Consider the following 14,912-nt stretch of genomic DNA (forward strand, 5'->3'; position numbering starts at 1 on the left):
AATGGCCGAGAATAGCAGAGAGCTGGATCGGAAGTGGAGCAGCCGGGACTAGAACTGGCACCCATGTGGGATGCCGGCACTTCAAGCCAGGGCTTTAATCCGCTGCACCACAGCACCAGCCCCCCTATGATTCTTAAACAGTGTTGCTGAATGCCTTTTTCTTACGGAATTTGCAATGGCTGCAACCATTTCATTCCCCATGTCTGTCCCTCAGACCAGGATCTTGTCACATTAGTGAAGAATGCCCAATTCCTCCCCTTAAGATATTCCATTTCTAGGGCCAGTGCTGTGGCCTAGCGGGTTAAAGCCTCAGTGTGCAGTGCCAGCATCCAATATGGTTCAAATCCCGGCTGCTGCACTTCCCATCCAGCTCCCTGCTATGGCCTGGGAAAGCAGCAAAAGATGGCCCAAGTCCTTGGGCCCCTGCACTCACGTGGGAGACCCAGAAGGAGCTCCTGGATTCGAATTGGCTCAGCTCTGGCTGTTGCGGCCATTTGGGGAGTTAAGCAACGGATGGAAGACCTTTCTCTCTCTTTGCTCCTACCTCACTCTGTAACTCTTTCAAATAAATAAATCTTAAAAAAAAAAAATAAATAAATAAATCCATTTCCCTCCTCTGGGAAGTCCTTGCCTTCCCTAGGCAACTCTGAGTCCAGATCTAGGATTGAGAATAAATTCTTATCATCCCCACTGACACGTTTTTGAAAATAATTTCAGGATTTGCCCCTGCCAAGGGTATGTGCACTTTTGTAAGGAGCTCTTAGCCTGGAACACCATTCTAGGAGCAAAGACAGAATCTCTACTGGTAGAACTGCAGGCTACCGGCAAGCAGGGAGGAGCAGAGTCTAAGTACTGGCCAACTGCTGTTCTTTAACCATAATTGCTTTCCCCCTATTTCTATCTTTATTTTACTCTCTGCACTTTCTGATAAGGGCTGTCTTCTCTATCGTCCAAATAGAGAGCCAAGAATAAATGGTCGAGCTTTTCATTTTTATTTGCTTTCCTTCTCCGTATTGTTGGGCAAAGATTGGGAACACAGACTTGAGCCTATTCTGCTCCATTCTGACAATGTTTCCGGCTCCCTTTTTAAGCAAACTCAGATCGGAGAAGCCATCAGAACACTCATGAAGAGAGGGAATTAGAAGATAAGTCTACTTTGGCGTAAACAATTTTTGAAATGCACTCATGGCTTCCTTCATAATACTCCCATGAACTTTTTGAAGACTGCTTGAATTGTGCTTCATATTCCCCAGAGAACTCTGATTTCTTCGTTTAACTTAAAGCCTGCAAACCTTTAATGGGGAAAAGGCATGTTCTCCTCACAACCCTTTCTATTCAAAGGCTGTGTTCTATCATTCTTGTGCCTGATTTTGGCCCGTGTAGGAGGAGCAGGTTGTAACAGGCTAGCCTGCTATTAGAATTGATCTCTTTCATGCATAAGAAGTTCATTCTTTTAGAAGTTAATCCTTTTCTTTAAAAGGGCCCTACTATCTCTTTAGAAATTAATCAGTTTTTAACCCACATTTGGTCTAAGATTGCTGTGTAACATTGTTCCACTTTGTGAGTCATTTGTTACAATGAAATAGAGGCTCGTGAATTGCTGCAGCTGCCTGTAAGTGGGCATTTTCCTTTTGTTCCTAGAATAAGCACTATTTGTATCCTCTTTTCACAAACATTGTTTTCAAGTCCAGTGTCAGTATAAGAGAATATTCATTTGTTATTGGAATTCAGAGTTGCTTGGTCATTGATAAAAATCAAAGCATGTATATATAAATAGGGATGCTACGGTATCACAAGGAAATTACTCAATTTGTGAAATCCAATGGTTAATGAATACTTAGCTGTAAAAACTAATTTTTTCCACTTATTTTTACTATCATTTTTAACAAAAGAACTGTAAAACATTTGTTCCCTTCCTTCTTGGAAAGCAATTAGGAAGCAAATTTTATCAGACATTCCTAAAGGATTTAGCTCATGTGAGTCATCCGCAGTGTTAACCAGAGTGATTTTCTGCTCTTACAGTTCCATGGTGGTGAAGGCTGTTCCGTGGTGAACATCACTAGATGATAAAGTCCATCTTTATTTGGGAGGGAAAACCAGCATAATGTTTAGTCTAAGATTAATCACAAGCAATGGGAAATGTGCAGGAGAGAAGAAAGAAAGTAGGAGGGATATAAGGGAAAAAAATGGAATTTATCCTAGCTGTCATGTAGCCAACACACACAAGAGAAAGTCCACCCTCAGACACTATCTATTAATGTTTATTTACTTTTCCATTTGTGCCACATCAGGTAGTGTCTGGAAGAAAAAAAGAAATACTCTCCTTGCTTCCCCCTTGTTTGATTTCCAGATAATTCTGGAAGTGGTCCTGTTCTACATTAGTGAGTTGGGAACAGGACCAGTTACATGTCATTTTGATTCTCCTCTGGTAAAGATGATGAAGAGTTGCCTGCAACCAAACAGTAGAGTGAAGCCTAAGGACTCAAAAGAGCCTCAGAGTTGTCTGAGTGAATTTTCCACCCAGGTTTGACATATTCCACCACATCTTGATGAGGCACTGTCCATCCCTTCTTCTTGACGCTTGAATCTGGTCAGTGACCAGTGTCCTAACGTTTCCTGCCACGGCCATGGTTGGTGATTCCTGAAATCCTTCTGTGCAGAAATGAACAACAATAACAATGTAGTTTTTCTAGGCAAGACCTGTATATCTTTCAATGATGGTGGTGAAAGATAATTTTCCACCTTGCCCTCTACCTGCTTAAATTCTAAAGTAGGTAGCCTCAAATATGAAGAGATGATATTATGATATTTTCTTTTCTATGTCTATTTGGTTTTAATAAAATCTCTGTCACAGAAGTGTACAACTCTAAATGAACATGCTGTCCCAGGAATTATGGATCCCTTCCTGGAAGACAAAGAGGCTAAAAACAAAAAGGAATGGCAAGGAGGTTAATAACAATAGCAAACTCAGATATGAGTATGAAAACTTTTGACATTGCAGAGTGTTCTTAGCAAAGCAGAAGGGCTTAAACCCATAGAATGTCCAAATTTTTATATACCTCTTGATAATTAGGAGTTATAGTTTTGTTGTTAAGTCAAATGTCTCATTTTCCAATTAGAGAGCCAAAACATCACTCCTCTTCAGCTAAACCTCTGGTACATAATCCCATATTCCTGCTCTTCATCTAGTTCATGTTTGTGTATCAAACAAGAGCTATGTTTAACCTGTTACTAAAGCTTTATTTTTTTTTTTTCAATAAAGACCTACTTTTACTTGCACATTTTTCACGAGAATCAAATAGTGGGTGATCTTTCAAGCTTGAACAGCAACAGTTGTATCGCTGAGGAAGGATTTCTTGTTTCAAATAGTCTAGGTAATGATTTACAGCTATTTTTGGTCATTCTCAAAATGACAGCTCCTTGAATTTTTCTGTGTGCAGAACAATTTGCTGGGCTAGCATCTTTCAGACCCTGGGAGGTTCATCCCCATCCTCGGCATGTGGGAACAGGGGAGTGCCCTGAACTCCTTCTGCAGAGGGAACTGGCCTATCCTAAAACGACATTCCCTTGTGATCCATGTGAATGTTTGGTGAAGTTACCCTAGGTGTCTATGGCCTCCTGAAGCCTGAAATATACGGGCCAGGAGTCAGGCGAAATTGCAGATAGGCCTTGGGCCTTCCAAGACCAAACCTGAAAAACTGAACCCATGATCAGAGTTCAGTTTTTGTAAAGAAAACTAACAATGCTTGGTTGCACCCGTCTTTATGCAGTACTCACAAAATGACTACTAAAAAGTAGAAAGACTGCAAAAGAGGGCAGCAAATGCAACTTAAAATTCTGAATATTTTCAGAAAATACATGTGAGTGTCATTGGCTATTGGAAGTCATAAGTGGAGTTGGAGGAGGGGAAATGTAGAAAAGAAACAGTGAAAAGGGAAGAAAAAAGAAAGAACATAACAGTCAAGATGGGAGGACGTAGAATTTTTTTAAGAGAAGGAAAGAAAGTGTATTTACTATACCTTTCAATCATTTCCTCATTCAAAAATCTTCAGCAGGTCTGCATGGCCTATAGGATAAAGCCAATGTTCACAGTGGGTGCTGTGACTGGTCCGAACCCTCTTCTCCAGTACATACCTCTGCTTTGTGTATTGACTGTGGAATGCTCATGTTGTTGTCTTTGCTCCCTAAGGAAAATGCTGTGAACCTTTCAAGACATAGCCTCGTGACTACACCAAGAGGTTCTGCACAGATACCATTTCTTGACTTTGTTCTCTATCATATTTACTTTCTATTCCTTAACATGTTCTCTAACACCCTCCTCAGATAATTCTCCATTAGAATCTTTGTAATGGCGATGGTGGAAGAGGGATGCTGACTCCAGTTCTATCAAATTATTTATGTGCTTTATATGATTGTTTTGCTGTTGATGTGCCATGGGATTTCGACAATCACAAAAGGAGCTTTCCTACTAATCTCTACTGTGCTGTTTCTTTCAACAGCATACGTGCTCCTGCACGTCACTAAATTCTTCAGCCTCATGCTTCTCCTCCATAGTCAGTTTTCCAAAGACTCCATTTGGTTTGAAGTCAGCATCCAGCGTTACCAGGGTAACAGTGGATCACCAACTTTTACTGAGAGCCTTTAAAGAAACTTACCCTGTGGAAGCTATCTGATAAGAAGGAGTTCCTGGTTTTTCCTAATGAGAGGGAGTGCTGAGTGATGCAGACTGAATGAAGGCAGCAGGACTGAAGCATCTCTACTTCATATACTTCAGAGAAAAAGATGCTTGGAAAAATCAGATATCTAGGAGCTAGCATAAAAACCCGTCACTTTTTATAGATCAGTAGGAATTCCTGCAGCACTCTGAATTTAAACACTATTCTGTCTTTAGAGCTTGCCTGAATGTGTGAATGGAGAAGTCCATGGGACTTCTATATATAAACAGTTCACATCAGAGACAGTCATGAAGAGAAGCCCGAGAAATACATCATTATAACTCAACTCATACGTGGACATTCCAAACCAAAACCAATAAGTTGAATCTATCATGTGAGTTGAATATCCGTAAAGACAATTAACATTCTTGCAATATCACCTTACTCCAAGGAGCCAATCCTACACTCTAAGAAAAATGTACACATATATGTTAAGAGAGAATTAAAGGGAAGCAAGTGTTGTGGTGCAGTAGGTTAAGCTACTGCTTGCAATGCCAGCATCCCATATGAGCACCAGTTTAAGTGCTGGCTGCTCCACTTCTGATCCAGCTCCCTGCTAAAGCACCTGGGAAAGCAGTGGAGGATGGCCCAAGTCCTTGAGCACCTGCATCCATGTAGAAGACCTGGACAGAGTTCTAGGCTCCTGGCTTTGGCCTGGACTATCCCTAGCCATTGTGGCCATTTGGAGAATGAACCAGTGGATGCACGCTCACTCGCTCTCTCACTCTCTCTTTCTCTCTCCCACCCCCTATAGCTCTATGCCTTTCAAATAAATAAATATTTAAAAAGAAATAAATAAAGAGAATATTAAAACAAAGGGAATCCTAGATGAGATGAGGTCATTCATCCAAGTGTCATCTTAGGTCAAACAATAGTACATCAGTGTACTGGGGTGACTATTTCCAGGTTTGTTGAAATTTACTTTCAGGGGACTTTCTTTAGTTTGGCTACTCTAAGTGCAAGTTGTTTATAGTAGCTTCTTTTTGTTGCTGTCAAATACTTTAGAAGCATTGAAGTAAACTTGGTTCATAGATTATCTTCACACCTTGGCTCACTGTGCTTCCTCTTCCTGGAAGTGTCTCCCCTCTGCCCGACAAAGGCTCTCCCAAATCTCCACCCTTCCCCTGAAGCCCTCCACCACCACCAGGGTGTGCTTACTTCAGCATCTTTTGAATTTCAACATCATGTTGCATCTTAGAATTTACATATTGTCTAGTTATTTTCTCCTATGTTAGTCTTTTTTGTCCAACTACAAGACAGAATTTATGTTTTGTATAGTAGTGCTTTGTGTACCAAACATGACCTGGCCTGGTGACTCTCCATTGTAGACATTCATGAAATATTTATTTATTGGCTGGTACACTTTATTATCTTTAACACTGCTTCTCAAGGGGAAAAAGAACCTCATAGCTCCACATTTTATGAACACCATCCTGAGCTACTTTGTAGGCTATTTCAGTTCGATAACCTTGGCCTTGTACATCAATGAATGGTACTGGAACTCATGGAAATTCTTAGCATTAGGAGGTAGTTTGGATGGCCCAAAATAATCATTTTTAGAGATTATCAGTAAGGTAATACAAAAAGTATTAAACTCTCCCTAAGAATTCTGATATAATTCTCCCTGTGAAGTACAATATTTTAATTTAAAAAAACCCTCAACTACTCTGTACTGTCAGATCAAAAGAAAATACCCACTCACTATAACTAACTGCATTTAAAACCTTAATGATAAACTTGTATGTATTTTGACCCTTTGATTTTACTTCTAGGAAACACATTCGATGAAAATAGTTAAAGATTTACATAAATACTTAGCTACCAGGATATTCGTTGCAGTATTAAATATAGAACCCATTTACAATTAAATATTAATATTTAAATATTGTAATAAGTATCTATATTTTAACAATAAAATAGGAGACTGGTCAAATAAGTTGTACACTATACAAGAGAACCTTAAAATATTAAATGAACAGGAAAGATAGTCTCAATGTGTTATGTTAAAATAAGGTTTTAAATACAATTATATTTTTAAAAGTACTGGAAATACTTACTTCAAATGTTGCTATTAATATCACTTTGTGATGAAATTCTAGGCTTCTAAATGTTATATAGTGAAGACATACTACTGTTATACAAAGAACAGAATTGTAAAGGTAATAAAATTTACTTGAGAGTAGGCATTTAGCTTAGTAGGTTAAGATAACTACAACTCAAATCATGGTACCTGGGTTCAAGTCCTGGCTCTGGCTCCTGACTTCAGCCTACCACCACTCCAGATGCTGAGAGGCAGCAGCAATGGCCCAAGTAATTGGGTTCCTGCCACCCGATAGGAGACCTGCATTGTATTCTTGACTCCTTGCTCTGACCTGTGCCCAGCCCCAGCCATTGTGGGCATATGGGGAGTGAACCAGGGAGTGGGAGTGCTTCCTCTCTCTTTCCCTATCTCTGTACTTATGCCTCTCAAATAAATTAAAAAATTTTTAAATTTTTTACACTTAAATGCTTAGCCAGTACTCAGAATTTCTCAATAGGATCATATAAACCACGGCCAAGAAATTATATTTCTTAATATTTTGAATTAATCCCAATACACACTCTAGAAAGGCTCTCTTGCAGTGGGCATTTGGCCTAGGAGTTAAGATGCTGTGTCCCATGTCAGAGTTCCTGGCTTCAATACAGTCCTCTGGTTCCTGACTCCAGCTCCCTGTGAATGCCAACCATGGGAGGGAATGGGGCTGGCTCAAGTACTTGGGTTCCTGACACCATAGGAGAAACCTGGATTGAGTACCAGGCCACCAGTTTCGGTCTGGCCCAGCTCTGACCATGACAAGCATTTGGGGAGTGAACCAGTGGATGGAACTTTTTCTCTCCCTATCTATTTGCCTCTCTCTCCCTGTCTCTCCGTCTCTCCAACAAATAAATACAAGCTTTTTAAAAAAGGATCTCTTGATTGCTGTCTCCTTCAGAAAAGCGACTGAATGCCTAAACTAATGAGATGAGATTGGGGAAGAGTGCTCTTCCCTAACATCGTTTGTGCTCATAGCTCTTACTTAATGTTGTTTGTAGGTCCATGGGAAGTGTATGTGTAAGCACAACACAGCAGGCAGCCACTGCCAGCAGTGTGCACCACTGTACAATGACCGGCCCTGGGAGGCAGCTGATGGCAGAACCGGGGCTCCTAAGGAGTGCAGAAGTAAGTAACAAGCCCACGAAAACTCAAAAGCCTTCTTTGGAAAGTAAGCTGATTTATGGACTCCTTGGTGTCTCCGGAAACACAGGGTAAAGTGCTGGGTGACAGACCCTCCAACCTCTGAAACACAGCCCATATCGCAGCCCACTATAACTTCAACCACTGTCAACAGTGACTCTTTGTGAAGTTGCCAACGGGACTGTTTTGTCAAGAACATGTTGCCTGTTTGCTTGGGCACTTGTTGGAACCTGAGCGCCCTCCTTGAGAATTTGACGTAATAAAAACATGAGTGGACACAAGAGCAACTGTGGATTACAGTGGACAGTTGTTCTCATAGCTGAGATGTTGAATTACAATCATGAAAATAGCTCTCTTGGATTCAGTTCTCAGAACAACCCAACAAAGCAGGTGGTGTTGATCCCACTTTAGAGATTAGGAAACTGAGGCTCAGTAAGATTAGATGACTTGCCAGAGTTAGTACAGGGTCCAATCAGGATTTGATCTCCAGTCTCCAAATTAGGTACTTTTCCCATAATGCCATGATGCCTTTGCTTTTCACTGATGATACTTGAAATGAAGGGGTCAGATTTGAAAGTAAAACTGTAAATCCTGCATGGGATTGTATTACCAGGACTAATTTTGAGTTTGAGACTGGAGATTAGATAGGAAGATAAAAAAGAGGTAAAAAGGTAAAAAAAGAGATAAAACCATTTTTTAATGTTCAGTTTGGGACGTTCAGAGACATGCACATGCCCAAAATGTTTATACTTACAACGCTGCATTTTGCCAGGATGTACAGGCAGTTACTGTGGGTAAAGTTGTGAGAGCTCTTCCCATACACAATTGGGAATCATATTGATTTATTTTTGTTTCTAGGAAATGTAAAGGATTTCCTTTAAGCATAAATCTTAAATTATCTTATAATATGCTTTTTAAAGATATGAGTCTAGCCAAATATCATAACATATCCAGGAAACAATGAAAAACAATAGCACAAACATTTTCAAATACGGTTGACCTACATGGAAAAGTCTGGATTCTCATTCCAGATCATTCATCAAGAGAATCTGAAGAATTTCTGAATTCCTAGAGTGCCATTCTGGTTCTTTCCACAGGAACCCACCGCATAGCTAAATACATGAAGGACACAGAGACTTGTCCCTTGCTGCTGTTGCCTGATGATCTTGGAAATGCCTTTGAGAAACTGTTACATAGGAAATACTGCAGGCCTCTTCCATAAGAAAACTGAGGCGTCTGTAGCAGCCTTGCTAAATTCACCAGTACAGCAACAGTGGAGGAAGGGAGGGCACTTCCTGAGAGGAGATCAACCCACTTGCCATGACCATGTGCTGTCCACCAGAAGTTTCCTTCCAGGCCCCCTTGCGAGCATGAATTCAGGCCAGTGTCTGCAGTATTGACTGTCATCCTCAAATAATGCCTGAGTATCTCTGCCTGCCCAGTCAGGTCAGGAGACCCACAGTGGCCACCCTTGGGGCATGGCAGGATGCAAGTGGAAGCGTCCCCATCAAAAAGGGGAAAAAATGGTGACCACTGAAATAGTCTTTCCAAAATAAATAATTGATATTTATAAATAATTGATCATTTATCAATTATCTACCAGTTAGGGAGATAAAACATAGTATGTACATTTGGTTGACTTCCAGGCATATCCTAAAACTTACTTTTTCAAATTAATAATCCATAATGAAAAATTAGAAAGATACACAAGAAACTAATCAAAGAAAAGGAACCTGTTGCAGGCAAGGGGAAGCAGGCAGGGGAAATAGGAGTGGGGAGGCTGGAGTTCTCAACGCATCCCTTCCTGTAAGGCTTTGAGTCTCGTACACTATTCAAAAACTATACCCAAAATAAAACTACTCTGCTTACGCTGGTTTTAACTACCTGACCGTGAAATAGCCTACGCTTCAACCGTGTGCCTTCCCTGCTTCCTCTCTCCCAGCATGCAAGTGCAACGGGCATGCTGAGGCCTGCCACTTCGACATTAACGTGTGGGAGGCGTCAGGGAACCGGAGCGGTGGGGTCTGCGCCAACTGTCAGCACAACACGGAAGGCCAGCACTGCCAGCGCTGCAAGCCTGGCTTCTACCGCGACCTCCGGAGACCGTTCTCTGCTCCGGATGCTTGCAAAGGTAAGCCCACTCGGGACACATTGAGAAAAACGATGACTGGTACAAAAGGGATGAGTCTCCGCATCTCATCTTCCATTTTCATTTCGCTGGCCGGAGAGAGAGGTCATGAAGGGCTCAGATAACACACTCACAGACATCTGCTAATGGATTCCTTGCTAACAGGCAAGAATGTGAAGTGAAAATAGTACAATGTTCATAAGAATAAACTTTTTTACTCTTTGTGAAGTAAAACTGTTTCCTGTAGCACTACATTTTGGACAACTAGATGACTAACAAAAGAGGAAATCTTTGAATAGAGAGAGATATTTAAGATGATCTTCAGAATAAATCTGAGAAGGGCACAGACAATAAATGGATCCAAAATAATGAAACAAAGCATAGTTACCAGCACTTGGGTCATTATACCTCCACATTGAACTTGAACAGTTGAAAACAGCAGGCTTTGGTTTCATCATGAATGTTCTTTGGTCAATACTTCCTGGGTATCCTAACTTATAGCCAGATAATTTCATGCTGTCCCCCAAAGTACTAAACTCTTTCTAGAACAGATTCTGATTTATGGTTGGTGTAACCCCAAGAATATTTTTAAAAAGAACAGAATTTCAGAAGACCTACCCAGCCCATGTGACATTATCCATGACATATGACCACATGGGTGCAGGCAGAGCTTGAGGGATTGTCAACTGTGTGTGCACTGTCCAGCTAACCACACTGCCTGTTGTGTCTGTCAACTCGGAAGTCGTTAGACAACAGAAGTCACTCAAGACTGTTAAAGGAGACTGGCGGTCATGCCCTTCTTTTCCCCACCAAGGACTCCTTGTTCCAGCCCAAAAGCAGTGACAGGAAGGGAGCAACACAATGGGTAAGAATCAGGGAAAACCTTACAGGAGAAACCACACTGCTTCTTTAAAGGACATATTTTTAACTTCAGGGAGGAAACATGCAGCAGCTACATGAAATTTGAATGGGCTTCCTATGACAGCTTTATCACTTAGATAATGGAAGGTAGCATATGGCACACCCCACTTTCAGCACCCAGCCCCAAACTCGGATTTGTGTCACAATGTTTGAGAATTCTGTTTTGTTCCTGCTCCTCATTTGTGCTCAGACTTTCATTTGCATAGGTTTGAGACAGACCTATAGTAGATACTTTCACTGCCACTCATCAGCGTATGACCCTATGCCAGCTATTGAAGCTCCATGGATGCAATTTCTTCACACATAAAATTCTGCAATGTGCTAGTGAGAACTAAGATAAAGGATGGGGGCAGGCATTGTGGGGTCGCAGATGGAGCAGCCACCTGTGTTATCAGTTTCCTATGTCGGGCTGCCAGTTTGAGTTCCAGCTGCTCTGCCTCCAATCTGGCTTCCTGCTATTGCACCTGGAAGGCAGTGGAGGACAACCCAAGTGTTTGGGCCCCTGCCACTCATGTGGGCACCCATAAGGTGCTCCTGACTCCTGACTTCAGCCTGGCCTAGGCCTGGCTGTCATGGCCATTTGAGGAGTGATCCAGCAGATGGAAGATCTCTTTTTCTCATTCCTCCTCTGTCTCTCTCTGTTGCTCATTCAAATAAGTGAATATTTTTTAAAAGATAAAGTATGCATGTGCATATCTATTTTTTAAAGATTTATTTAATTACTTGAGATGCATAGACAAGAGAGAGAGGGAAAGACAGAGAGAGGTCCTCCATCTACCGGTTCACTCCCCAGATGCCACAGCCGGAGCTGGGCCAATCCAAAGCCAGGAGCTTCTTCCGGGTCTCCCATGTGGGTGCAGGAGCCCAAGGACTTGGGCCATCTTCTACTGCTTTCCCAAGCCATCAACAGGGAGCTAGATTGGAAGTGGAGCAGCTGGGACTTGAACTGATGCCCATATGGGATGCGGTGCTGCAGGCGGCGGCTTTAACCGCTATGCCACAGCGTCGGCCCCAAATGTCTACTTATGAAATTGCTTTGACACAGAACATATTCAGTCCATTTTGTACAGGTTCTGCTTCCTCAGATAGATATGTGTATGTGTGTATCCATACTATAGCTTTATATCACTAATACAAATATCTAAAAATGAGAATTATGAACAATCAAGCATAACAAGAAGAAAGGAAAAGAATTTATCATTGAGTAACCTAGACAATTTGGACAGCAGGTAACATTTTCAAAAAGACATTATATAGCATTTACTCAAAAGGGTATGTTGTACAGTTTTGTACTTAATGTATTTATCGGTTAGTTTATTCATTCATTCGATGACTGTCTATGAGTATAGAGCTCCTATTACATGCCCAGTGCTCAGGATGCACTAGGGAACAAAAGAAAGATCCCTGCTTTCAAGGAGGAAACAGACAAGTAAATATAATTAATACATGGAGTATGTAGTATGTGAGATGGTGACAAAAGCTGGTATTACCAAAGAAGAAGAAATAAAACAAGTGAAGAGGGGCCGGCACTGTGGTGTAGCAATAAAGCCTCTGCCTGCAGTGCCGGCATCCCTTATGGGCACCAGTTCAAGTCCCAGCTGCTCCACTTCCAATCCAGCTCTCTGCTGTGGCCTGGGAAAGCAGTAGAAGATGGCCCAAGTCCTTGGGCCCCTGCACCCGTATGGGAGACCCAGAAGAAGCTCCTGGCTCATGGCTTTGGATCTGCCCAGTCATTGTGGTCACCTGGGGAGTGAACCAGTGGATGGAATACCTCTCTCTCTCTCTCTCTCTGCCTGTGCAACTCTGCCTTTCAAACAAGCAAAAAAAATTTTTTTAAGTGAAAAAGGATATAGGAAGCCAAAGGTTTAAGATGGAAGAGGACTGGCAAGGGGCAGTACTGAGTAGGGTTTTGAGGGTGGGCCTCATCACTAGAAAGGTAAAACCAGCAAGAATTTCGAAGACAGTGAAGAAACTGGTCAAATATTCAATTGGGGAAGAGCATTCTAGACAGAGGGTGAGAACAAATGTTTGAAGACAGAAAAGTGCTGTATGTGTCAAAGGAAAAAGCTTGGACGTTAACTTGGTTGCATCAGAATGGAATCTGGGGGGTCGTAGCAGATGAGATCAGAGAAGTGACTGAAGACAGGAGGGCAACAGATATTTCCCTGAAGGCCTCTCTAGGCACCGGCTTCAATTTGGAGTAGAAGCTTGAGTTGGCCAGGCCAAGGCTCTTGAGCATCAGAGTGGCACGACCTCACGTGGTCTGCTAAGACTCAGGTGGTGTTGGACTTGCCCTCTTAGCATTCAACCTATGTTACAGTTAACACGTAAACCAGTGATGCCCAAAGTGTAGTCCCTTGATGGAGCACCAATAGCATCATCTGGGAAATGTGTTAGAAATGCAGATTCCCAGGCCCCCCACCCCAATCGACTGATTCAGCAGTTCTCTGGATGGGGCCCAGCAACCTGAGTGTTAACAATTCCTTCCGGTGATTCTGATGCACAGTAGTTTGAGAAATTCTTGTCTAAATGATGACCCCAAAATGTTTACGTTGGCTAAACAGTGTTTAACAGTTCGTTAACATTGGGGCCTCTCGTATGTGCCAATATAGCAAATAGCTAGTCTACTTCATTTGAGTAAAGAGTACAAGACCAAGAGGAATACTGAAAGAAATCTTCTGAAGATTGATTGGGCTGGGTTTTAAAGGAAATTGATTGCCAGCCTAAACATGTCAGTATTTATTCTCTAGGGCACTGAGAGCCATTGTAATAACTGCATTTGGGAAGTGACATATGCTTGCAATATATTTATATGATCTGAAGAGAAACCAGAATATTTATTTGCACTACATTTTTTTATGATGTGTAGCTTAGGTGAATTTGAAAGTATCGCATATTATTCATTGCCTTTCACTTTGATCAATTTTTAAATTGTTACCTTTGTAAAATCATGAGACAGGTAAATCTACAAAGAATTAATACCCATTAAAGTCATTGAAATAAATCCTTCCAATTAAAAAAGAAAAAAAGGTTTACTGGCAGGCTTGAAGCCAGAATACATACCTTTTGCCCATTTTGGTTTTGTTTTATGTTGGTTTTTGGTTTGTGTTGTATGCTCAAGCTATGGCTCATATGCTCTCAACAAATGTAAAAAGATTGCCAGTTCTAGCTTTTTAAATCCTAAAGCTCTCGTGGTTTTATAGTTTTGTAAAAGGAATAAGAGAGAGGGGATTACACACAGGGAAATGTTGACTCTTTCTTAGTAGGCACTATCACTTACACGGCTCATTTAGGGACTTGTGCAGAACAAATTGTATAGGTCTTGGTCTTCTGATTTCTATTTTTTTTTTAAAGGAAAACCTAAGAATGTAGCTAAAACTAGCCTAATTCATAAGTTTTTATTTTTTTTCAGCCCATGAAAATGTCTGAACATTCTTTCACTATCAATGAATTTGAGCAATTTGCATCTTTTTAAAGATTATTCTTTGACTCAGCAAATTGTTACTGAGCACCACTATGTGTCTGAGATGCCAATTTCTGAGAACTATGACTGTCAGCATGAGAGGCATAACCTTTTCACAAAGCTTTCAGTCTAATGGTAACTATATATGTGGATAGGGCAGCTAGTGGAACACACACACACACACAAGAATGATCAGTCTTGTGTTAGGAGAACATGAGCAGCAGAGAGAATGGGTGGCCAAAGGTGCCTTCATCTTGGACATCTCATTGGGTGAGTCAGAGTAACTCATGGATTGGACTACCCACAAGTAGCTGATAGCCAGTCAGTAAACATCTTGGCTCTGTGAAGCTAATATTAATAGATAATATCCAAGTATCAGAAGACCAAAGGCACAAGACCATTTGAATGAAAATTTCAAGACCACATTAAGACAGGAAATATCAACATCTGGGCTACTGAAAGACTTGAAGC

The 14,912-nt window shown here is 41.3% G+C and overlaps 1 protein-coding gene across 3 annotated transcripts in view; it reads left to right on the forward strand.

The window, feature by feature from the left end:
• The window catches only part of NTN4 (netrin 4), a 132,194-nt gene that overhangs the window by 77,070 nt on the left and 40,212 nt on the right, over window positions 1–14,912 (forward strand). For all 3 annotated transcript variants that reach the window (XM_062203101.1, XM_062203099.1, XM_062203100.1), the window contains exons 4-5: window positions 7,788–7,914; window positions 9,872–10,060. In XM_062203101.1, the coding sequence (XP_062059085.1) occupies window positions 7,788–7,914; window positions 9,872–10,060 (316 nt within the window). The remainder of the gene's footprint in view (window positions 1–7,787; window positions 7,915–9,871; window positions 10,061–14,912) is intronic.

Source organism: Lepus europaeus, chromosome 10, assembly GCF_033115175.1.
Source record: "Lepus europaeus isolate LE1 chromosome 10, mLepTim1.pri, whole genome shotgun sequence".
NCBI classification, from domain to species: domain Eukaryota; kingdom Metazoa; phylum Chordata; class Mammalia; order Lagomorpha; family Leporidae; genus Lepus; species Lepus europaeus.